We start from the raw sequence: 26,637 nt of genomic DNA, 5'->3' as shown, positions 1-26,637 counted from the left end.
ACCAAGTTAAAGGTGAAGCTCCAACTCTGTGATCATTTTTGCCCATCCAGAATACACTTAATCAGAAAACAACAGGATGCAAAAACACATACTGTAGATCAGCAGTCCAACTGTCAGGCAGGGGCTAAACACGCATCGTTTATAGGCCACACAGAAACACAGGGTCCAATGCACATAAAATGTCACAGATGTACTGGATTGAAAATAATTTTAACTGGTACTTGACATGATTCTGACTAATTGGGAGTCATATTTTTACTTCTGAGAACACAGATTTTTGAAGCAGGGATTTGGAAATTTCTTCCAAAAGTGTCCGAGGTAGGGTTAGGGTTAGTGTTGCAACAACACTCAGACATTTTCTAATGCATGTGCCATGCTTTAGGATGTATTTGCAGTGCAGGAAAGGTGTTGTTTTGTTGTTTCCTCGAAAAGCAAATTTCGACCAATTTTCACGTTTTTGCTAAGCCGCGCGGCTGTCAAAAATGACGGAAAATCCAAATTCTGAAACCACACTTTCTACATCCTAAACGTCATCGTTTCTGTGTTTAAAACTATAGGAAATAACAAGTTTAGCCAAACTTTACTGGTATTTGTCATGCTCACATGAAAACTAGTCAATAATTGCATATTTTATTCGTCATTTCAAAAGCAGGTTGAAAAAAAGCAATGCCACAAAATTGAAACCCATTCAAACTAGATGCATTGAAAATACCTGTTAACTGGTACATGACGTGATTCTGACTGACTGGGAGTCTTTGTGGACTTGTTTGAACACAGTTCTCTAAAGCACGGATTTGGAAATTTCTTCCAAAAGTGTCCGAGGTAGGGTTAGGGTTAGTGTTGCAACAACACTCAGACATTTTCTAATGCATCTGCCATGCTTTAGGATGTATTTGCAGTGCAGGAAAGGTGTTGTTTTGTTGTTTCCTCGAAAAGCAAATTTCGACCAATTTTCACGTTTTTGCTAAGCCGCGCGGCTGTCAAAAATGACGGAAAATCCAAATTCTGAAACCACACTTTCTACATGCTAAACTTAATCGTTTCTGTGTTTAAAACTCAAGGAAATAACAAGTTTAGCCAAACATTACTGGTAATTGTCATACTCACATGAAAACTAGTCAATAATTGCATATTTTATACGTCATTTCAAAAGCAGGTTGAATAAAAGCAATGCCACAAAATTGAAACCTATTCACACTAGATGCATTGAAACTACCTGTTAACTGGTACATGACGTGATTCTGACTGATTGGGAGTCATTTTTTTACTTCTGAGAACACAGATTTTTAAAGCAGGGATTTGGAAATATGTTCGAAAAAGTGTCCAAGGTAGGGTTAGGGTTAGTGTTGCAACAACACTCAGACCTTTTCTAATGCATCTGCCATGCCTTAGGATGTATTTGCAGTGCAGGAAAGGTGTTTTGTTGTTTCCTCGAAAAGCAAATTTCGATCAATTTTCACGTTTTTGCTAAGCCGCGCGGCTGTCAAAAATGACGGAAAATCCAAATTCTGAAACCACACTTTCTACATGCTAAACGTCATCGTTTCTGTGTTTAAAACTAAAGGAAATAACAAGTTCAGCCAAACTTTACTGGTAATTGTCATGCTCAAATGAAAACTAGTCAAGAATTGCATATTGTATACGTCAATTCAAAAGCAGGTTGAAAAGAAGCAATGCCACAAAATTGAAACCCATTCACACTAGATGCATTGAAAATACCTGTTAACTGGTACAGTACATGATGTGATTCTGACTGACTGGGAGTCTTTTGTGGACTTGTTTGAACACAGTTCTCTAAAGCAGGGATTTGGAAATTTCTTCCAAAAGAGTCCGAGGTAGGGTTAGGGTTAGTGTTGCAACAACACTCAGACATTTTCTAATGCATCTGCCATGCTTTAGGATGTATTTGCAGTGCAGGAAAGGTGTTGTTTTGTTGTTTCCTCGAAAAGCAAATTTCGACCAATTTTCACGTTTTTGCTGTAAAAAATGACGGAAAATCCAAATTCTGAAACCACACTTTCTACATCCTAAACGTCATTGTTTCTGTGTTTAAAACTAAAGGAAATAACAAGTTTAGCCAAACTTTACTGGTAATTGTCATGCTCACATGAAAACTAGTCAATAATTGCATATTTTATACGTCATTTCAAAAGCAGGTTGAATAAAAGCAATGCCACAAAATTGAAACCTATTCACACTAGATGCATTGAAAATACCTGTTAACTGGTACATGACGTGATTCTGACTAATTGGGAGTCATTTTTTTACTTCTGAGAACACAGATTTTTGTGGCATTGCTGTTTTTCAACCTGCTTTTAAAATGACGTATAAAATATGCAATTATTGACTAGTTTTCATGTGAGCATGACAATTACCAGTAAAGTTTGGCTAAACTTGTTATTTCCTTTAGTTTTAAACACAGAAACGATGACGTTTAGGATGTAGAAAGTGTGGTTTCAGAATTTGGATTTTCCGTCATTTTTGACAGCCGCGCGGCTTAGCAAAAACGTGAAAATTGGTCGAAATTTGCTTTTCGAGGAAACAACAAAACAACACCTTTCCTGCACTGCAAATACATCCTAAAGCATGGCAGATGCATTAGAAAATGTCTGAGTGTTGTTGCAACACTAACCCTAACCCTACCTCGGACACTTTTGGAAGAAATTTCCAAATCCCTGCTTTAGAGAACTGTGTTCAAACAAGTCCACAAAAGATTCCCAGTCAGTCAGAATCACGTCATGTACCAGTTAACAGGTATTTTCAATGCATCTAGTGTGAATGGGTTTCAATTTTGTGGTATTGCTTTTTTTCAACCTGCTTTTGAAATGACATATAAAATATGCAATTATTGACTAGTTTTCATGTGAGCATGACAATTACCAGTAAAGTTTGGCTAAACTTGTTATTTCCTATAGTTTTAAACACAGAAACAAAGAAGTTTAGCATGTAGAAAGTGTGGTTTCAGAATTTGGATTTTCCATCATTTTTGACAGCTTAGCTTAGCAAAAACGTGAAAATTGGTTGAAATTTGCTTTTCGAGGAAACAACAAAACAACACCTTTCCTGCACTGCAAATACATCCTAAAGCATGGCAGATGCATTAGAAAATGTCTGAGTGTTGTTGCAACACTAACCCTAACCCTACCTCGGACACTTTTGGAAGAAATTTCAAAATCCCTGCTTTAGAGAACTGTGTTCAAACAAGTCCACAAAAGACTCCCAGTCAGTCAGAATCACATCATGTACCAGTTAACAGGTATTTTCAATGCATCTAGTGTGAATGGGTTTCAATTTTGTGGCATTGCTTTTTTTCAACCTGCTTTTGAAATGATGTATAAAATATGCAATTATTGACTAGTTTTCACGTGAGCATGACAAATACCAGTAAAGTTTGGCTAAACTTGTTATTTCCTGTAGTTTTAAACAAAGAAATGAAGAAGTTTAGCATGTAGAAAGTGTGGTTTCAGAATTTGGATTTTCCGTCATTTTTGACAGCTTAGCTTAGCATAAACATGAAAAGTGGTTGAAATTTGCTTTTCAAGGAATCAACAAAACAACACCTTTCCTGCACAGATTATCTGGTTTTATAGCCCAGGTCTCTCTTCTCAGCATTCAGGAGTGTTTACCCACTACAGAACTTTCTGTTGCAATGATCGATGGCACCCCATCTGCACAATGCCAAATTCATCATGTCATGGAATTTGACTTGCTGTCCCACTTATGGGCTCATCCAGATGTGGCTACATTGCAGCAGGACAACACACGTGCTTGTACTACATACTGATGTAACAGCGGCTTTCTTACAAGCTGAGAATGCAACACTTATGCCATGGATGCCCTGTTCTCCAGGTTTGAGCCCCATTTAATATGTTGTGTTTTAATGAATGATTCTTACAAGCCTCTTCTATCAAGACTCTCAGCTCTGCACTCATGTATTATTTAACTTTTTGAATCTGAAGATTTGTAAGCATTTCAAGGCATTTACACAGCTGAAGTCAATGAACACTTCCAAATCCAGTAGCACAATTAACATTTACTCCAGTCTGTTTACCTCTGTATTAGATGGCGGACCAATTGCTTTTGCAACTAATTACTGAACACTAGTGCTAACACCAGTATTTAACCAGTACTTGGTAAGTCTTTAATCTAACCATGGTATTGTGTCACGGTCTCCTCCTTGCAGAGTTTAGAGGCGTAGATAGAAGATAATAATAATGATGGCACAGGCCAATAGCAGGCCAGCAATTTCATTTGCTAAATGCTTCATTATAAATCATCCTCGTTAAAAAAAGAATTAAACTTTCTACTTAGACATCATGGCAATATGGAAATAAGATGTTATATACTGTATATATGGATTGGAATACAAGTCCCCACAATATGTGCTTTTTGATGCTGATAGAGAACATTTCTATATATGAGGGGAGCATAATACTCAAAGAAGAAATGTAGTTATAATTTTCTTTTCTTAAAAACAAATCTCAAGGACAATCCCCATCTTTTCTCATAATTACTTCTTCCCACTCTAAAAACTTTATGCATTTATGTATACTATTATAGTTCCTGATGGTAGATAGCAATACACGTCCATGTTATTGAGATTTGTTGTGTTGCAAAGAAAAAACGTCTAAAGACCTTGTTTTGTGTAGATGTGTTAGTAAAGCTTCTAGGTAAGAAACTGTCTCCATGTGTAAAAAAAAGAACCTCTTTCAAGCCCACCTTATACAGAGGATACAGTTGTTCAATGATGCTGGAGTGTCGACAGAACCTCCTCCATCGCAGCATGTACTGGTATTTACACTGTGCGAGCTGGTAGCTGCGGTCTGTGTAAAACTAAAAATATGATCATATTTTTAGACAATGAGAAAACAATGACCAGTCCCCCACTTACTGATACACATATGTAAAATGCATTAATAGCAGGTTCAGGTTTGGTCATCTAAAATTACCTTGTCAGCTTTAGCCAGCAATGGCACAAATTCAACACCCACAAATCAGGAGTCAATAGATTATGATGATTACACATCAAGACTATGTTCACTAGCTTTGCCTTGCATTTGGAATTAATGCACAGATATTGTGATCTTGAAGGATGCAGTTCCACAGTGGGAAACAGTTCCACAGTGGGCAAAGGATCCACTATTGCTGTTTGCCAATTATATTTTTCCTTTTGGATCTCCATACTGATATCACCTTAGACACCTCTGCTCACAAAACATCAGCATGTTGAGCTGTCTTGGTCACGAAGCACCTGCCAAAAGTATCACTGTAATCACCCCTCTTTCAAGATCACTGAGGTCTCTTCCTTCAATCATTCTAGCCATAAATATAGACATTAGATCTATCCAGCATTTTTAAGTATATAATGTAAATGTTGACCTTGGACTCCTAGAGGTTTTTTTTCTCCTTACTAAGGAGTTTTTGGTTCCTCTCCTCAGTTGTCTTTTGGTATTTTCTGCTCTGTATTCACAAAATGTATGGTTTCTTGCATCGTTAAGCACCTTTTGAACAAGCAACCTTGTTGTGAAAGGCGCTATATAAAAATAAATTGAATTGACTTAAAGCTTGAGATACACCTGTGAGGAAGCCTTTGCTTCAACAAACTTGGGGTTCATCATTTAGACAGGTGTTACAATTGTTGTCCACTCCCTGTATGTAAAAGGTGTAGACTTATACATTATGTCCACTATGGTGGCAATTAGAATTTTTTGCAATTGCTTTTAAAGTTTTAAGCCAGGATTGACAAACAGCACCATCTACTGGAGGAAAAAATGTTTTTCTATACTATTTAGTGTATTATACCTTATGCAGTCCATTAATATCTTAAGAAAATCTTCCATCAAAGGATGTCAATGGAAGCCAGCAGACAACATGAATCCAATGAGCAAATCAGACTCAGTACCAAGGGGAAGGTTTGGAGTGTATGGGCTTTGAAAGCATATCCTTGGTGTCCTGCAAAGCCGCGGGGATCAACAGGCCACAAAAGTGTACATGCATCTCCCCAAATCAAGCTGAAGGTACAGCAGTGAATAACCAATATTTCATAGTGGTTGTATTGGCTACTTGGTCATGAAAAGATCCCACGGCATGTTCCTAGAAGTAGGGGTGTTTACCCTGGTGTCCTACCTAAACTTCACTCTAGGTTCGGCCTACAGATAGTTCCCCCTTAAATCAAATTGCTGAACTAAAGAGCAATTATTGAATCAATATCTCTCCTCACCACTCCGTTTCCTATATTTCGGGTAAGCTGTACATCAAGCAGGGGCTTCAATGTTAGATGAAGTGGGGTTTCTCCCAGATGCAAATACTTTGGGATCCCCTGGGATGAATTCAAGGATGATTAATTGAATAAAAGGGCAGAAATCAGTGACGATCTGGGATGTATTTCAGGGTGAAAGGTATAGGAACACTTCTGAGCTCAGTGCGGGTTGTTTCCGTCTGCACTCAGTGGGCTCTGGGTACCTGGTGCAGCAGCAAGGGAAGGCTCTCTGGAGTGTACTCCCGGCTCAGGCAGCTCTCCAGCTCCCTCTGCATTGCATCCGCCTGCGCCAAGACAGGTCTGGCGGCCGCAACCTGCAACACCCACCTTGTGCCCTTAGTGGATAAGCACGGTGAATACACACCTGCATTGCTTAATTTCATGGTAGCTCCTTTCGAAAGAACATTGGAAAACATCAGCAATGATTTAACTTTTGAATTGACATAATTCTTCTAATAGCACATCAGATTTAGCTGGGGAAATTGGATGTCAAAATATTTACAGCCCTGCTTTCAGCTGTGTGTCAATAATAATTTGAAGTTACAGTACATCTTAAGTAACTGCAACTACGTTACATCGTTGCAGCAAGTAATAAAGATAATTCTTTAAAAAATAAAGCCTTGATTTGTTTATTTTCCATTATGTGAGCCACTTATATACATTCTTTAGGACTGTTTGTGTTCCCAGCTCATATAACAACTACCAGCTGTTGGTAATACAAGGTTGGCAAGACTGAATTTACCTTAGGTGACCAATGAACGGCTGGTCATTCCATCTCATTTGTGTTTCTGACAAATGATGTTGTGTGATTATTGCCGAACCTCATACATGTCAATCTCATTTTATTCTTGACCCATTTTCCTCATTTTTGATAATTCATTGTTGTTTTTTTGTTTGATTAGTAATTTGGCAAGGAATGTCCTGACACATTTTTTTACAGTCTACAAGAGAGATGTTAAGTTAAAATCCCATATCAGGAGCATGAATGAAAGCTTATCTCCTCACTAGGATCCATACAGGATTAAAATACTTCAGTTATCTTTTGTAAGGAGCTTTTGAGCTGGAAGACAAAAATGAAACTACCTAATCACAACCATTGAAATTGAAAACATATTATAAGAGGTAGTCAATGAATAATATGCTGAAGAAGAGATTTTATTCAATAAAAAAGAAAAATAGTCTAAAAAAGAGTTTTAACACTTCACATTACAAAACTGAAATCAAGTGTTGATGTTGTCATCTTGTAAGTATGTGATATCTTGTAAGTACAATATGTGATACAAGAAGGTGATGACAAGAAATGTTGTGTTGATAACAAATTTTAAATTTCAAGGCAGACAGGGTGTAGGAGTAAAAAAAAGATGAAAAGACAGCAGAAGAAAAAAATGTTATATGTGTGAAGGGACCATGAGAAGAAATAATAATAAGGGAATCTGGAAAGTGGGCATAGAGATAAAAGAAGTGACCCAAATGCCAAGCACTGGTTAACTCCAGAAAGGATTAAATTAAGACCACAACCTGATGTCTAATACTTCAGCATATCTAATACTGGAATGTGCTCTTTAATTCAACTCAAGTGCTCCTCCCCTGATCCAGAAGGAAACCAGACCAGTGTGGGTAAAGGTTCACACTTCATGGCTGGGCTTGTGAACTGCTAGATGAACTGATGTTAAGACTTCAAAGAGACTACTGTGTTAAAAATGTCCTCTCCTGTCGACTTTGGCCTTGTACAGTAGGTTAATGTGTTTTTCACGTTCCTCATTTCACTCATTACCTGTAAGGCTCGTCTCAGCACCAGCTCTCTCTCTTGTCTGAAGTAGGACATGTCCTTTGGAATGGGCACAGAGCTGACACAGAAAAGGAGGGTGTTAGAAATTGATCATTTTTGCTCTCCTACATTTCTGACCTCAATCAGAAACCTACAGTTTTACCTTCAGTAAACCCTTTCTCAGCCCACCTGCATTTAACAAGATACAACATGACATAATGACAGCCGTTTGTATTGCTAATTACAATGACTCATACAGCTCTACTTCAAATTCTCTTAAAATGTTGCATACAATTCTTATTTGGGTCAATATATCACAACAAGAAGAGCGTAACAAAAACTATTCAAAAGATTCTAGTGACACCCACAGGTTTACTGATACTATTTCACAAAACCTAATAACAGTTACTGGAAAATACATCACAGTGCATTTGTTTCCTCTACTAGAAAAAAAATAGGAAAACCCTTTTACAGTAGTACTCTCTAGCTGAATAAGAAGTACTTGACTAACTTAAATGCTACTCGTTAAATTAAGGAGGAAATACAGCTAACATACAAGAATGTTTGTTTTCCTCTTATTTGCAACACTGCGTGTCATCACTAATGTTTACAGCCTCCACCAAGGACACAGTGCACCATGAAGTAGCATGTTAAAGACAAGAATCAAAACGTAGAAAAGAAGAATGCATTCTTAGGCATTTTATTTAAATGAAACACTCTGCAATTAATTGCAAGGAACAAAAACAAGAATTTACTGAACTAAAACTCAGAGCATAAAATATCTACCCTTTAATAAAATTCAATGCCAAGTTAAATATACAAAGATAAAAAAATATATACTACAATTGGTAAGTACTTACACTGTATTTAAAGAATGCAATCTATAAAGATAAGACAAAATATCTTTATGAGGTTTTCCATGTACGGTACAGCTATACTGATCACTGTTCATCCCTGTGTTACCTGTATGACTTTGCTGGTGTCCCTTGTAAAACCCCATTCTCTTCTATCTCTGTTTTCAGAGCGGACAGCTGAGATGACAGCTCTCGATCCATCAGCTGCAATCTCTCTGTTGAGGAGACTTTATAAACCACTGCCATGTCTGTTAACCAAGCAGACAGAGTAAAGAAGGTGGAGGTCAGTTCAGAGGAATGATTAGAGGTTACAAATGAGAGGATGCCATTGGGTTGTGGATAGATTTCTCATTGGGCAATCTCATCCTGCTGCTTCTTCAATGATTACATGGAATCTGTAAGAACATGGCTCGGGAGCTTGTTCCAGTCACACACAAACCATTGTGTACAAAAATGCTTCCTGTTTTCAGTCTTAAATGCACATCTAAATGATTTCCACTCATTGTGTTTGTTTTACATAATCCCTGCATTACACCTCCTGGTTGATGTTACTATTACCTCTTGGGATTCTAAACACACATACATTACATTGTACCAGAAATTTGACTGTGTTTGATAACACAGCAGCATTACAATAGTACTAACCTATACAGAGAACTGCGTGCAGTTCTATTCCCTGTGTTACAACTGCAATCTTGGAAAGATTTTAAAATACAGTGACCAGAAGATTTCAGCCTCTGAAGAACTACCTGTATACTATAATACTGCTACTACCAGGGGATAGTGATGAATAATTGACCCACTATGCTGGGTTTGTGCCAGAGCAAAAACAAAGTTCCAGTTTTGTCTTATTTGACCACAAAAGCTTTTTGTCACTTGTTTGCAGTATCACTTGGGTACTTTGATGCAAACTTCACTTCCCCATGCAGGGTTTCATATGTTTTGTTTTCTTTCTATACAAGATTCCTTTGTGGAGTGACAGGGATGTAGCTGCCTCATGGGCATTTTCTCCCATCTCAGCCACTGAACTCTTTAAAACTCTTTAAAAGTTGCCATTGGCCTCCTGGTGGCATGCCTAACCAGTTTCCTGCTCACCTAACTACTCACTTAGAAGAGACAGGCTTGTCCAGGCAGTGTCTGGGTACCTCTCAGTTATAAACACTCAAATTTACCACACTCAAACTGTGCAAAGGTTTGAAAAATTCTGGAAAGCATTGTACATGAATCATAACATATTTATAAATATTGTTAACCTACTGTATACTTGGATATTGGATATTCAAATGAAATACTTTTCTGGGTAAAATAAGTTTAGATACAAAAAATAATTTTGATTGCATACTGTATGTACAGTATTCACCTTGAGTTAAAATTTGGTGGAAGCACATAGTTTTGCTACGCACTGTATGTTCTAGTATTTTCTAAAATATTTGGTATAATGAATGCCTTTATACAGTGTTGTAATTTTTACATGTAATCTCTTGAACCTTCTGAGCTGAGTGAGCATCTAAAGAGTGGCGAGATAAATTAAAGTATGTAAGTGCAGCTCGGGGTATTTAGGCTAGTTCATCTGTGTGTTAATTTACTTTTCATCTCAACCATGTAGCAAAATATCCAAAAAAATGTACTACAAAAAACTTTTACTTGTGCTTTGAAATATAGGAGAGTTAGTCTGACGACTGATTCTGCTCTGTTTACTATCCTGCAGAAATGTAACTGTTAATTATAATGTGAAACATCTAACGAAATTAATCACTGTAAGTAAAATCTTTAAAATCTTATTTTTCATTGAGGTTAAAGATTGGGGGGTCTGAAATAGCTTTCTAAGTCCTCTTTATTCGATTCAGCGTGTGATTTGTAATGTAACAGTTTCAAATGGACCCTATTTGATCCTCCAACACAATGTTCCTAACGCAATGGACACTCGAGCGGTCGAACACAGTACAGCACGGCCATCGCTGACTTACAGTTACAGTGGTCCACAGCTTGGCTCTTAAGGCAATAAACTAGACTTGTGACAGCACAGCAGCGGGTCTGTGCCAATTCCCCCTTCTATACGAATGTCAAAGCAAATAATTACTAGCATCACAGCACTGACGTATTGTGCATTTCGTTGAAATGTGCACATTGTAAGAAGCTTTAGGAAGACGCAGACAGTTTCCAGACTAACCACTTTTCTGGAATTCAATCGGTTTATAACCTGGCAAGATTTGATCAGTGCCCTTTCCTAGTTTTTTTTTTTTTGTCGTACATCTTGAACGTGTTTACGGAAAAAGAACAATTATGAAACCGCACAGGACAAAATAGCCAAAAGAACCTGAGAAAAGGGGTATTATCTACCATAAAAGGTATTTATGCAACGCATACCTGGGAATTGGCACTAAATAGAGCTATATTAAATCAATAAAAAAACAGGTTTGACTTGAGCTGTTTCAATAAGTTTAGTTAAAATGTAACCCAAACATTAAAACACAATATAGCGTATAGCAAGCATACCTGTGAACTTCTGCGTCTGTGTTTTAACTCGTTGTCGCTGACTCCCCTTGGTTTCCTTTCAAGTGCAGGCGCGGATTTACCCCGCGAAAGTAACTATGGAGACTGGACACAACAGCAGGAGAACCCTTAGCATTTATGCTAATCATTGATCACCCAACTACGCTTTTATAGGTGGACAGCCATGTGCGAGAGTCGAAGGGTGTGATAAGGTATCGTTTCTATTCTAAGAACAATGAAAACGAGGACATGAAATGCAAGCTAAATTACAGACAGTGCAGTGTAGGAAAGAAGCAGACATTTCTTTATTCAAACTAACGGGCCATCTCATGACAAGCGTCTCATGGTGTTAAGGCGACCGTTTGGACCCTGACCGAGACAACCAGAGGACAGACGGCCAAGAAAGACAAAGCCCCCTCTTACTCTGTGATCCAAGTGTTCGGTGTTAACGAAGAAGTGTTTAAGCATGAATTTTATCATCTCATCTCCTCCTAAAATAGTAAACATTACATACGGTTTGTATTGGTAAATCTGCACATCGTCGGTGGATTCGTGTTTTTTGTTGCATTCAAACGGGTTGAAGGCTTTTAGAAAACTTTATCTTCCCCATGACTTATGGCTGGGCTTTAAGAAAATATATAAAAAATATATTAATTTAAAAAACTAACTGAGGCAGCACCATGGTACACTGCTTAGCATTGCTGCCTCACAGCTTCAGTTCCCAGGGTACCATTAGCACGGAGTTTGTATGTTCATCCCACAGTCCAAAAGCCATGCAGGAACGTTAATGGCTTTTGGGAAACTGGCCCTAGTGTGTATGCCCCGTGATGGACTGGTGTCCCCATCCAGGATGTGCCCTGCTTTGCGCTCATTGCTTGCCAGGATAAGCTCCTGCTCCCCCGTAACCCTGAAGTGGACAATCTTGTTTAAAAATTAGTGAATGGCAAAACTGGGGGTTAACCCTCTCCCCCTCCCTCCTCCACACTGAATATCATAGTGAGTTGGACTAGGAGCCTATTTTGGGTTTACTGAACTCTTGGATTCGCTCGTCTTGAAATCAAAAACCTCATGCTTGTCTCTTGAAGCACAGCAAGAACATCAATACAGCCAATCGTGTAAGACGAAAAGGCAATCAAAATATTAAATTTTATTGTAAAAATTAAAATACAGAGCAAAACAGATTACAAGGTGTCCTGCACATTTACATCCATCCAAAAATATATTAATTATGAAAAAGAAAACTTTTAAAAGCAGGAGCCAGGAACACAAAAGGAGCTCTTAAAATAATCATTTTCCAATGCATTTTCACTCCTAGGAAAAGATGAAGCGATGTCTCTGTGCCTTTGATGTGCTGTATCGGCAGAGAGATCCCACGCTCCGGTGAGGAAAGATGAAAACGGGGGTAATGTAATGACCCCGTTCTCTTGCCCCCGTCCCACAGGAGTCCTCCGCCGTCCAGGCACCTACTGCTCCCACGTGATGTCGTCCTTCTTCAGGTGCAGCTGCAGCTTCTGGACTTTCTTCAGGAGCTGCAGGCTATCCTGACTCCTCAGTCCTTGAGCGCTCTTACAGGGGCTAGAGCGTCGTGCGGACTCCACTCTGCTTGCTCCTCCTGTCTTCGGCTGAGCCTTGGGCACCTGCCTCTTTGCCATCTTGGACTTCTGCTTCAATGTCTCTACCTGCGGACAGAGGAATAACCCAAGCTGCATTTGAGGGAAGAGGACAACAGGTGTGTTCACTTGTCCATCCCACCCAAATATGGCTACTCACAGTAGTCAGTTAAGTGTTACATGTCGCATTGTACTAAATATAATCACATTTTCCTCACTTTCCCTTTTGAAATACCCATTACATTGTTTAATGGAGAAAAATGAAGCACTATAGGGCAGACTAAGAATAATAATTAAATCACACGTACCTACAATGATTCTGTTAGAGTATCAATATACTTCAGGAGTAAAAATTTAAAAAAAAACAGGGAAAGGTTCGTTCCATGATAAAAAGGTCAAGAAAAAAGCTACGTTTCGGCTATGGAGCCATTCTTCAGGCATGGAATAAATACACCCGACATTTGAAGAAGGGCTCCATAGCCGAAACGTAGCTTTCTATTCAAATGTTAAAAAGCCTCAATATGAAGAACACTGAAAATAAAAGCAGGACAGATTAATAGGCTATGTTTAAACTGCAGCTAATATTTGAAAATTAATTATTTTAGCAGCCTGAGCATTTTGAGCATGTAGAGTCAATCTGCAGATCTACTGTAAACACAGGTACACATACTATTACCAAAAAATGGTTGTTTCTGGCAGGTGAACAGGAAATCTGGATGAAACTAAAGGTAATGGCTCACATCCCACAGACATTAATTGAAGTGCTCAGGCCTTTCTTGATCAAGTTGTACCAAGTAAATTATAACATTGATGTGGATCGTGACTAGAAAACGGCTTCTCTTCCAACTCACAGCCTTCTGGTGTTTCTTCAGCTTGGAGATCTGGTCCCCTTTCACCTCCATGCGCTTCACCAGGGAGTCCAGCTCTCGCTCCAGGTCTTCCCTCACCTCCGGCCTCTCCGTCTCTTGGATCTGTGTCACCAGCTCCTGGTGCTCACTGAAACAACACCCAGGTCATCCAGCTCTGTGGGGCTCTCCCTGCCTACCCAACACGAGCCCATATTCGCCCAGCTGCTAAAAGCATTCCACTTCCAAATATACAAATGGACGGTCCCTGCACAGCTGAAACCACATTTAAGGACAGGAAACCCTCACCTTAGCAGATTTCACTTTAACAGACTTTGGATGTAAAGGAGAAACGCTGGTAAAGAGGGATTTTGTTTGTAGTGGGAAGTTTATGGTGTTGAATTGCGATCTGAAACCAATACACTGGCCAAACACATGAAATTATTTCAGACGCGGATGGCTTTCGACGATTTTGTGAACATCATGGTATGGTGAATAACAGAACCTACGGTGAAGCTTTGAGTGTGCCCTCTGAAGAGACAGAGCCAATCTGCAAAACACTGAATAAATTAATCCAAGATGAAGGCATTACATTATCCCAACTGTACAATGCCAACGGGACAGGTCTCGTCAGCCTTCAGTAAATACCCAAGCAAAGAAGCACGGGACATCTACACCCGTAAAATCATCAAGGAAAGGATTATAGCATTACTGGTGCAAATGCTGGTGGTTTACACAGATTGACACCTGCAGTTTCCTGCACATCACTTAGACTGGGAGTCCTCAAGGATATAATGAATGAGCTTCCAGTAGCATTTTACCATTCTAGAAAACCTTTAGTTTACTACTGACAATTTTTTCCTCATATATACGACAATTATTTAATTAAGCCTGAGATATCTCATTAGTAAGTTAATGGACCTCAGGCAATACTGGACACCCCTTCCACCCTATTAGTCCAGTAGACCTCCAGAAGGGACCCAGAAAACCATCATGGACCTATTCTAAAAGATTTTACTAAATGGTGTAACGAGTTCTTTTTGCAGTAAAATGCTTTAGAAACAAAGGAGCTGGTCATTGATTTTAGGAAAAATGCAACACACCGCCCAACCTACCTACTCTTTCAAACGATGTAGTGTAACTATCTTCTCCCTAATCTTGCTGTAACTCTGTTCCACTGACTTCTTGATTGGTAAACGTTGTGATTGTGTTATGTTGGGAGTGTGCTGTAAAACAAAATTCCCCAAATGGGACAATAAAACTTGAATTGAATTTAATTAAATTGGATAGAAAGACGTCCCTTCTATCCTATTAATCCAGGAAACAGGTTAATCAACAGAAAATCAAAAATGTAATATTGACTAGAATGAACAGTCAAATTTCCTGTATCTGAAAATACCATTTAAAAGTATGAGCGAAATGCAAGTTTGTTTTTGTTTCACTAACATTTTTCTTCTTTGGCCCTGCAAAACCACATTTGTAAAAATATGTGGAGGCATGTCTAAAAAGAGAAGTTTCTGCAGAGCTGTTGGTCTATGAAACAAACAGTCAAGCCACACGAGGATTTATGAATCGCTGGAAGCATTTCAAGGTTGGATTATAAAGCAACCAAAACCAGTCAAAACCATGGGGATATTTGTCAGTGTTTTAATATTGTAACCTTTTTTTTAATACATCTTAATATTTGATCAATTATCCGTCACAATATATCCGAAAGTGGATATTTTGTTATAATTCACTTAAGAGAAAGGGTAAGACTTGATACTGAAAAATATTTCTGTTTGTCTAACTAGATTACACCAGCTGAAAACGTTTGGCATCTCAAACAACTTAATACAGTTTTCCAGACTCATTCTGACTGCCTCTATAACTAGCTTGGCAGTACGTCTGCCTGCTCCAAAGGCAAACTGCAGTGTGGTGTACTCTCTGTGGAGAGGGTTATTGGCATCTTTCCTCAATTGATGATTTGTACAATTCCAGAGCATAGTAATGCACAGGAAAAATTGCTGATGACCCCTCTGACCCAGGTCACCACCCATTTAAAAAAACATCCCTCTATAAGAAGCTACTGGTCTATTAAAACTAGAATCAGCTGGTATCTGAACAGCTTCTTTCCTAGGGCTGTCATTTTGCTTAAACAAACAAAATAACTAGCTACTCTATATGTGTCCTGTCTTAATGAGGTCTATTGTCTTGTTTGTGTATGGCAGTGGTTCTCAAACTATGGTACAGAGCGGCCGCCAGCTGGTACGCCATACGACCCTGGAACTCTGTTGTGTGCGCTGAAAAATCAGGACGGGTTTTCATATTTCCCATTTTAATACATTTCGCATACGCAGCCCACGTACGATACAGCGCGCACTAATACTTGAGTGGACACAAGAGCTACAATGTAATTCTATTCCATTCTATATGACACAAGTGACCAATTGTATTTTAAAAAAAGGTATCTCCAGCACATAGGGAGGTAGGAGAATGTGCGTGATTTTGGAACACCGCCAAGCTTGTAAGCACAGGAAAGCATAGAAATGTATACTACGAACGCTGGCAATCTTGTGAGCACAGGAAAGCATGATAGATAACAGAAAAATATTTAAGAGCTGTTCTAGGTTAATTTGAGAAAAATACACCGAGCGTCTCCGTTTCGCTCCCATGCACATTAAATAATTTCTTTTAACTTCTGAGACAGACTACTGAAATGGAAACGGGGAAAATTGCAAGCTTGCGGATTGCTAAAGCGGGTAAGCCCCACTATTTTTGAAGAACCTTATTTACCATTGCCAAAAGAGCTGACACATATTATGTGTGGATTAAAAGCTGCTAAGCAACTCAACCTGCTGCCCCCTCTGAAAGACACAGTCACTCACAGAATTATTGATATGGCGGATGATATCAAAAGTACGCTGACAGAGCACGTTAAGATGAGCAGATGCTTTCTCTGCAATTAAATGAGTCTGTAGATGTTGTTGATTTTACCAATTTGCTCATTTACGTTAGAGACGAGTTTGAGGGCATGTCCCATGAGGACTTTCTGTTCTGTAAGCCACTACCAACAGGAACTACAGGAGAGCATATTAATTTCATATAATTTCATTCATATAATTCATATAATAATTTCATATTTCAGTTTCCGAATGAATTTATCAAAATGAATGGACACATTGCAGCATCCACTGCAAGATTTTTGCCATCAAGAAAATGCCTGACGATTTAAAATCTGTTAGACTCTGTTGTGAATTGTTTCAAGGCTCGAAAAATGAATTCACATCTGCTTTGCTCGACTAAACCGGAATGGTGCTTTTTTATTGTTTTTATTGTTTATTTTTAATTGTTATTGTTCCCGTTGTCATTCTGTAAAGCGCTTTGAGAAGCCACATTTAAAGGCGTTATATCAAATAAAGTTTTTATTATTATTATATTTATTATATGTGTGTGAGTGTGTGTGCACGTGCGCTCATGTCAGTCATAGAGAATTTCTTGGGTTCCTATGAGAAGATGCTTTTTTTGGATGCTTTGGTTTGATCAGGGGTGGTACTTTGTCCAAAAAGTTTGAGAACCACTGGCGTATGGTATATGTAGAATGTTCCTGTAACACCAGGTACACCAGACTAAATTCCTTGAACATGAAATGTACTTGTTGTCAAAAAGATTATTCTGATTCCTATTACATTATTTCTGATCTGCACAAAATCATTTCTGGTTATAGAATACTCAGACGCTATTCAATATATTTAAATAAGCATAACTAGAAAACATGCAAGACTGTAGTAGTAGACTTGGTCTCCATTATGATATAATATAGGAATGTAATATATTCCAGTCAATATTTTCTTCAATTCAATTCCTGTTTGCTGTGAATGAAAGTCTTCATATAACTGGCATGTAATGTTAAATCCTCAGAAAGCAGTGCGTACACACTTAATTGCACAGCAGAATACTCACAAGCTCATTTGTCCCAGCTCGTCTTGCAAAGCTAGGAGCAGATCTGATAGGCTGCCTCCCGAGGAGGGTGCAGAGCTGGAAGAGACGGACCCTCGCAGGCCCCTCCCGTTTTCAGGCCGGGAATTCCTTAGGGTTTTCTGCGGAGAGCGGATGTGGAGGTCCTGGCTTCCGTCGCACAGCTGATGGCTATGGTGCTTCATTATGTGCAGGACATTCTGCACATTCGCTCTCACCGAGTGACTTGGACTGGTGGACTAGGTTAACAAGATCATCTCAGTTATTAGTAAATCACTTCCAACTATGCATTACAGGCAATCCACCAAGCTCTTATTCGAAGCAATGAAAGTAACAACAGACCCAAGAGTTATGTTCCATGCTTATGTGAAAATGGTAGAACAATAGACATTTTTGAGCTAACACGGTACGAGCTGAACACTGTACTGTCTCTTTGACAGGAGAGACAACTGAATCTGCACTACTTTAACACCTCAATCAGATAAAAGGTCAGCTGAAAGTAAGTTTAATTCGATATAAAGGAGATTGTAACACTCAAGTTGTTTTCCCAGAAATTTAAAATCAAAGCAGCAACTGTTGAAAGATTTAACTGCAATAAATAGGGTTAACATACTATTTAGCAAGATGACCAAAAGAGGCACAACTCAGCATACAATGCTCCAAATGCATTAAAAATAAGGCAGGGACCAAATATTTCGGAGAGCAACGCTGTGCTTATAAAGAAATGTCAATACACACCGTTCCAGCCACAAAGGGAAGCTGCTTTGCCTTTGGAAAAAATACAGGCTTTGGAACATCGTTCTTTGTCGTCGATATTTTCTGAGGAAAAAAAAACTTGAATCTGAACACGAAGAGAATATGGTTTCTTGGATTAGAACTACTGCTAAGTATTTTAGATTTCTAGACACAGGTCTGAAATTTTTCAGTTACAGAGTACAATCATCTTGCATGTACTGTATCAATCAGTTAGCAGGATTCTTAAATTTCCTTAACTTGATAATATTCTTCTATGAAACTTACAAGTATATTTAACATAAGTTTTCAGATGAGCCCTGTCATGACTGTGTATATTTTCAAAAAATAAACATGTATGTTTACTGTGCTGTTTAATCCAATAAAATGTAATTATTTCAATAATTTAATAGGAAGCTGAGACAAGCTGTAATTGTGATTGTTTCCAATTAGGTTTCCTAATCAATATGTTCAAATGAATAATACCTTATTAAGATGCTGCACAAAGAACTTGTCATGAGACTACAGTCATTACATTTACAACTGGTCCTAGTGGATCTGGTGAAGCATCAAACCTGACCCTTACTGCTTTCTTCTTCTTCACGGCTTTCCTTGGTTTGCTTTCTGATGAAACTGCAGAATGCAGAATCCGGTTCATCTCCAGTCCTGTTTGAAGCTAGAAAGTTGGTTTTTAGTTTGTTCCATATAGCAGACAACGTTTCGCCAGAACAGATTGAACAGGATAAAGGTTAAGCTTTCACAGCAAAAGCAGGGACAGAGACTACAGTATTACACACAGGATGCCATAACCTTTCTGGAATCAGTCCAGAAAATAACAAAAAAATGCATTCCTGGGAATAAAAGAATATCCTACTCTGACTGTCTCAAAGAACTGAAGCTTTATGATCTATTGATGACAACAAGGGGACCTCATACAAGGACGTGTCCCAGTATGCAGATTTGCAGTCTTGTGTCTTTCATATGTGCATTACCACTCAGGTCTGCAAGTGTTGAGGGTGAGCATTTCTAATTTGTGTTTCACAAGCGCCCACAATGTGCCCCATATATGCCCTTCTCTGAAGTCCGCATCGATGCATACTGCGCTGAGGGGAATGAAACCCCAAATTCCATGTGGAATGATTACGTTTCATCTTCTAGCCTATCAAAGTAGAAGGAAGTTGCCATGGTGAACAACATATTCATGAGTTAGTAAAAAGTAACTCTTTTTTAGTTTTCAAACTCATTCTATTTTATGTAAAATAATTCAATTAGGGTACTTTAGATTCATATGTATTCTAGGTATGAAGTGTTGACATAAAGCTTTTATTTTGTCAATCTATTTCGACTGAATGTTCGTTAACCATTGGTGCACCTCTACTTTGTACTGATTAAATAGTACAAAGCTTTGACATAAGCTTTACCTTATTTGCTTTGGCCACTTTAAATCATCCTATTCAACATGAACGAACGCATTATGGGACAGACAAGATTAAATGTATTTAATAGCACAAAGTTTTCAATAAACTGGAAGCGGTATTGCTAGCTTTTCCTTAGATTACTTTGCCCGTTTTGAGTTGAGCCTACTCAAATTGAATGAACACATCACTACTATGTCACTACTCGTGTGAGGGACAGACAAGGCGACAATAAATTTCATCAAACTGCTAGCGGAGAAGGAAAAATTAGTTTAAATGATTCTCTGCAGACGTGCACGTAGCCACTGCAAAAGAAGCATCAACAACAGAAAGCACTTTGACAATGAATCGTGTAACCCAGGAGTGACATCATACGAATGTTTCCCAAAACCCTTTTTATAACGATGCGCCCTTGAACACTCATGTGTTTTAAGTCCACACTTGCTCTGTCACAGAAGTGCAGACTTGGGGAAAGGGCATTTAGTGTGACTTTCAGGACATGGCCCAAGCATTCAAAATTCTCACAAAAATTTTGAAAGGGTTTGACACAGTCAGCCCAAAAAAAACAACTCATAATTTAGAAAAAGCAGTGAACCAGAAACTAGAGGACACAAGTAGAAACTATGTGGAACTGCATTTAAAATGCAGAACAGCAGGGTAGTGGGAGCATGGAACCAGCTACTGAGCCACACAGTTGAAGCCGATATCCTGGCTCTCTGGATTGATCTGGACTCACCTGGAGAAACCTCTGGACCATTAAGCTACTAACTACCAAATGGGCTAGAATGATTTCCCCTCTCTCTTCACTTTAATTACCATTCTTGATATCTATTCTAAGACAAGATGAAAGAAAGTCACTGAACTCTCCATATTCCTCCGAAGTCAAGTGCAGACATGTGAAACCTACCTGAGCTGCCTTTTCCTGGATAAGCTTCCGCTGGTGCTCTTCTTCAAGGAGCTTATGCTCCAGCTGCTGAATCTTCTTCTAAAACAGACATGAAGGAGAAGGCGATCAGATTTCAAGATCCCTAAATTATTAACAACTCTGGATGAAAGACTAAGACCCTAAGGTCACGTGGATAAACACAAGGACTAGATGTTCTTTCACAGCATTCCAAAATGTATAGTTTGCTCATCTGTATGATATAATGATATATTCTAAGAGACAAAGCAGTAATACCTTCTCAAAATTAAATGAATTCACTCAAAATACTGCATGAAACTATGAGAAAACTTTGTGCTTGACAAAGTCACAAATTGATTTTTTAAACAAGTCCCTATTTTTCATTTGCAAATTTACAAATAGACAAGTCTTGTAAACTGAAATTATAATATTCTTAACTATATGTATTGCACATTAATTCTACATTACACTGATCCTGACCTTACATCAACTCTTGCTCTAATAAAGCTAAGAGAAATCTTATTATTTTAAAATGTTATGACTATATTTGCTATTTGGATATTCAAGAAGAACTGGATATATCTTAAAAAGGTAACAGCCTGCAGATTAAATATTCTCTTCATAATGAAAACACAAAGCAAGTCACACAGTGTTCAAAGATAAAGAGCAGAAGATAAGGCTTGCATTGACAAAAAAATAGACTTGCATTAGGAGGCTACTGAGGCAGCTGTTTCCCTTGCAGATAAATTTGCAAAACAAATGTATAAACAAAAATGACAAAGTAAGACATTTATAATTCTGAAATTATAATATTATAATTTAAACTATCCGTGATCACACTTTTTTTCAGCATCTCATTAGTAAACAGATTGTTAAATGTTTCAATAATCTGGTACTACATTTATTGTACAAGAATTTTAAAATTTATCTTCACTTACTCTACAGTGTAAACTTTAAGCTATATGTAAATGTAATGTTCTTAAAAACCACCCACTTATCTTGATAAAAGCTCATTAAAATTGAAATCATTCATAAGACCTACAGAAAAAAAGTTATTATTTTCCAACAGTTCATTTCTTAAGAATAAAATAATCTAGTTGCCACTATTAGAAAAACTGCCTCGGTGCAGAAAATGAAGAGTCTTACTAAACTAAGAATCAAAAAAACTGCAAGAAACAGGCCATTTTTTTTCCAGAAACTACTCTGCATTTCACTCTGTGGAAGCACTGAAGCATGCCTACCTCTGCCATAGACTGAGTGCTGGTAAGTCTAAGACACTCTTGTTCCAGCATCTCGAGCTTTTCTAATTTACCATGAACTTGCTCTTGGTCTTTTAACTTTTCTTTTTGAAGTGAGACCTGAAAGGCAAGAATTTTACAAAACAATATTTTTAATAAAACCAAAACATTTAAACAAGACTCAATGTACACATTTAATACACTTTAGATGCTTTTCAGAGACTTAATAGTTTGCCCTTTAGGATTATGCATTCAACATTAAACAAATCATATTTACAGCTAATCATATTTGCAGTAAAAACTCCATTACAAGAGCAGAACAAAACAAAGCATGGTTTCACAAATACTAATTAAAAGAGACTTGGATACATTACTTAATATGTTCATTTAATCTCAAGATTAATCCTGCATAAGATAAACCAAACAACTGCTCTTCTGAAAGTATGTTGCTGTAACATCTGTCTTCATAAGGCAACTTACAAATGAATTTATCAATTCAAAGGCAATAATAATTTAAGCAAAGCGTGCAAGAGTATATTTTCACTTGGTCATCCTGTTAAATCCACAGAATTCTGTAATGTTTCAAGAGAGCTAAATGGGTTTCACTATTCTCTGGGTCTTTAAATAAGGCAGCTGACATTATCAATGGCATTATACACTTGAAAAGCACCTGTTTTTCTAGGATGGCATTCTTGTCACGTTCTGCATTTTCTACCATTTTCCTCATGTAATCCAACTGCTTCTCCAGAAGGCAACAGCGGGACTCTGCAGAGCACAGCTGAGCAACGAGCTCTATGAAAAGATTAAAACAATAAGGTGTCCCGCAAAGGGCACAGAAGAAAAGCTTGCCGAGCTGGTCACCAATGAAAAACCTGCCGTTTATTTGTGAAACTCAAAGCGTTGAACTGGAAAAGCCCACAATCCTTTGCACAGCCATCTTTTCATATTCTACCATTATTATTTTTTTTAAAAAGATCCTCCTATAGAAATCAACTTGTACGTGAAATACGTTTTTTAAAAATCAACTCTGACGCTTTAGGAAAGCGCAAAGTACCTGTATCTTGCGTAGCTCCCTTTTGCATGTTGAGATTTGAGGTCTTTGGCTGCTCAGGTTCCCCTCTATACCACTGGGCCTTCTCGGAGAGCTGCCTCATGCTGCTCTCTGCCTGAGCTCTCTCCAGCTCTAAGCGCTGAATCTTCGCCTGCAGCGTCTTCAGGGCTGCGATCACAGCTGTCAGAAACAATAAAGGCACATCCAGCCCACACTAAAGGAAGCACCCAGGTTTTCCACACAAATGGGCTATAACTACTGTATATAATGGAAGAAGCTTATCTATTAGCCTTAAACATCATGGATATTTTTAAAATAGAAAAATTGTGTTTCCTATAAGACACATACATATTGTCAAGTATTAAACCAATATATTCCACATGAATCTCTTCTACACCACAACTTCATTTTCAGTTAACTACACATTCTGTAACATGACATCTTAGCTCGGTTTCATAAACAAAAAAATAACCAATAATAACCTTAATGAAATGAAATACAGTAAGTCTAAGTTTTAATATTGCATAAATGTGTACACAAGTCTCGTAACCTGCTTTGAAAACAGTAACTTGCATACAACATTGTTGATATCCAACAGTAGGAAGTGAAGGAAAAGGAGAATTATCCTAACAGTGGCAACTGATACTCTTTGAAAGGTCAAGTTAGCACCACAACACAATGGCTTCTTTAAATCCATAATTCTTTAAAACAAACTCAACCATCAACAATTAAGCAAAAACCATTTCATACAGAGTAACATATTAATAGAAATGACTACACTAAAGAACAAATAGAACTTAAAATCTGTTTAATCAAATATACGTAAAACTTTATAATACCTCGGTGGGTTAGTTGGACCCTCCTGCCTTGTTAAAAGATTAGACATATCAGGCCCGACTAACACCAAAGGCCTGACTAACACAATTTCATCAAAACAGGGATGTAAATAAAGGATTATATTTACAATCCTTTAACCTGTTTATGTTGATCCTGTATAATATAGGGGACAATTACTGTTCAATGAAAATTTCCAAAAGAGAGAGATTTCTTTAGAAAACAAGAGCAAAAAAAGTTTATACCGTGTACTTTTAGGACATTACAATTAAGTGAATTTAAAGGATATGCAGTAGCACTATTTGCAATTAGACAAACATATTTAATACAGTTTTGAAAGCTCTGGAATCCCATTCAGTATCAAACACTACAGTGTAGATTTTCCATCAATGCACACGAATTGTTAAATTATGCACCTCTTCATCATTTACATTAAAACAGTAAAATCTTAAGGAGGACTACAAGAATACTACAACGAATAAGCTAAACTCGAGATATTTCACTGCTTTGTCAAAACGTCAACACGCACAACTAGAACGACACTTATTTTGCTACCCACAATGCCATTCTCTAACGTCGAATATTTTCGAGGATGCCTATCACGCAATTCTTCGCTTTGTATTCTTTGCAAAAAACACAGAAATATAAATGTATTATCTGTATAATCATTCAAGGGCGCAACAGTAAAAATGATCTCCTGAGAAAACTTGATTTAAGTAATCTTTCCTTGCCATTGTTCAGCCCTCTGACCTGTCGTTAGGCGTCGTGTACGGTCCTTCTTACCTGCACTGCTGGCTTCAGGTTTTCCTCCATGAGTTTCAACATTGAGTCTCTGGGCGCCGTCAGAGCTTGTTGTGGGGGCTAGAGGCTGCTTAAAGCGAGTCAGCCAAGGAGCTGACACTTTCTCGGGAGGTAGATAAAAACTTCCGAAAAAGCTGAGTTTAGATGGAGATCCCACAGTTGTAGACTGGAAAAAAAATCCATATGTATAGGCGAATTAAATGCGGTTTAACGAAACACCAAATAACCCGTAAACATTTACAGTACATCCCCCATGTTCATGGCACTTTATCGTGTTTCATCCTTACTTGTTTTCTCGTTACAAATTACAGGTTGCAGCTGAGGAGTTTTAAAATGAATTTGTTCATACCTGCAACTTCAAAACGTGCGTTACAACAGCATCCTTATGTGGATACATACATTCCTGTCTAAACTGTAACGCTAAACTCGCGATTTTCCGTGCTTTATAAAACGCAAACCTTTTAAGCAAGACATCCTCTAAGAACATTAAACCAAATGCGTGAGAATTAAAACAAAACGTGTTGTCAATATGCCTGTGCATACGAACCGGATATCTAACTAGGCACTAAAACAACAAAAACAGCCAAATGCAGTGAAGACGGGTACATAAGCAAAGTAGATTTCCACTGGCTTAACACTATAAAACACTAAAATGATACCGATTTTTTTCTCTTTACTAACGGGACAAGAGACAATACAATTAACTTAACTCATAACAAAACAAACAAGTTTCGCTAATTCAGTTAGCTGTGGGTGGAGAACCGGTCTAAATCCAGAGCGATATGAAACTGGATATTTTTTTAAACTAGAAGCTGCTCGGTTGCTACCTGATCCCGGACCGGCTCCATGAGCGGCTCTCCACTGGTCTGACCGGGAGCTCGTCCAGCAACTTCACCCTCGCCTGTCCTCCCGGCCCCAGCCGGCTTGGTTTGAATTTCCCTCCTGCTTTGCCGCTGGTCCCGCAGGTTCCGCCTACAACTGGGGCCTCTGGGGGGATGAGTGCAGACAGCCGCTTGGTGTAGAAGGAAAGCCAGTCAACGTCACCTACTCAACTTGTTTGTTTGTTTTTTAAACTACTGTTATTCAGTCACTCTTTGTTATTCAGCACTCCCATTTCAACAGGATAAATATTGTATAATGCGATTGTGTTTAGTACTGAGTTCATGTTTTTTTTTTCTGGTAATTAAAAAAGTCTGCCCATGCCATAAAGCCGATCATCACATTTTTTTTAACTCAAAGGGGTTGTCACACTGTTGACTATAGCAGTGCAAATAAACGGGTGAATTTGTCTAAAATCGTTATATAAATTTAGGATTATACACTTAAATACTAACGTTTGAAGATGTTATATTGCGTCAGAAAGATCTTCAGGAGCAACTGGCCACACTGCCAGGTTACTGATATGTGATATCACTCTCTTACTGAAGTGCCAGGAGTGATGGCACTTATCTGGTCATGAAGATTTATTGTTCAAGTATGTTATTTCAGATGACCAAGCACATCTTAAATTTTATCGACTTATCAAAAAGTAAATAACTTATGGTGTCTTTCTGACATGAGAATACAGTACATAAGTGTAGTCCAAATGCAAAACAGGGAAACAACAATGAAGGTTAATCTTCACATAGTTCTTTCATCGTCACGTTGGTTGAACTAAGCTTTCTGTGTGTATCGAAACTGGATGTCTTTCCGTGTTAACCAGAACTGACTCACACTTTTCCGAATGATAATCGGGTGAGGACGGGCGTACACCCCACAAATTAGTTTTCGTTTTGTTTGATAAACAAGCGAAAGCCCGTCCAAGTCATCGATAACCGAACGCTGCGCAAGAATTATCGGGAGATGTAGTTTCAGAGCGGTTGATAAATGAGTTCGG

At 38.1% G+C, this 26,637-nt stretch overlaps 2 protein-coding genes across 4 annotated transcripts in view; both read right to left on the bottom strand.

The window, feature by feature from the left end:
• The window catches only part of ccdc162 (coiled-coil domain containing 162), a 50,473-nt gene extending 38,953 nt beyond the window's left edge, over positions 1-11,520 (bottom strand). For all 3 annotated transcript variants that reach the window (XM_088625788.1, XM_088625789.1, XM_088625790.1), the window contains exons 1-5: positions 11,378-11,520; positions 8,991-9,129; positions 8,034-8,106; positions 6,463-6,573; positions 4,720-4,833 (exon numbers count right to left, since the gene is read on the bottom strand). In XM_088625788.1, coding sequence (XP_088481914.1) covers positions 4,720-4,833; positions 6,463-6,573; positions 8,034-8,106; positions 8,991-9,127 — 435 coding nt within the window. In that variant the 5' untranslated portion in view covers positions 9,128-9,129; positions 11,378-11,520. The remainder of the gene's footprint in view (positions 1-4,719; positions 4,834-6,462; positions 6,574-8,033; positions 8,107-8,990; positions 9,130-11,377) is intronic.
• Positions 11,521-12,501: 981 nt separating this feature from the next.
• Positions 12,502-25,856, bottom strand: cep57l1 (centrosomal protein 57, like 1). Its single transcript, XM_088625787.1, has 11 exons — positions 25,589-25,856; positions 24,744-24,927; positions 23,130-23,306; positions 22,746-22,867; positions 22,079-22,195; positions 20,841-20,918; positions 19,105-19,194; positions 18,525-18,605; positions 17,772-18,025; positions 13,836-13,980; positions 12,502-13,053 (listed from the first exon to the last, which is right to left on the bottom strand). The coding sequence occupies exons 1-11, from the start codon at positions 25,607-25,609 to the stop codon at positions 12,838-12,840; spliced, it is 1,485 nt and encodes a 494-aa protein (XP_088481913.1). The 5' UTR covers positions 25,610-25,856; the 3' UTR covers positions 12,502-12,837.
• Between the last annotated feature and the right edge of the window lie 781 nt (positions 25,857-26,637).

This window comes from Lepisosteus platostomus, chromosome 3 (genome assembly GCF_059453375.1).
Source record: "Lepisosteus platostomus isolate fLepPlt1 chromosome 3, fLepPlt1.hap1, whole genome shotgun sequence".
Classification (NCBI taxonomy): Eukaryota; Metazoa; Chordata; class Actinopteri; order Semionotiformes; family Lepisosteidae; genus Lepisosteus; species Lepisosteus platostomus.
This window is presented reverse-complemented; position numbering and strand designations above follow the sequence as displayed.

Coding starts and splice junctions, on each gene's coding strand:
- cep57l1 (XM_088625787.1), bottom strand. CDS start 25,609: ATGGAGCCGGTCCGGGATCAG. Junction 20,919..22,078: donor GCACTCAGTCTATGGCAGAG/GTAGGCATGCTT, acceptor TGTCTGTTTTAG/AAGAAGATTCAGCAGCTGGA. Junction 13,054..13,835: donor TGAAGAAACACCAGAAGGCT/GTGAGTTGGAAG, acceptor CTCTGTCCGCAG/GTAGAGACATTGAAGCAGAA.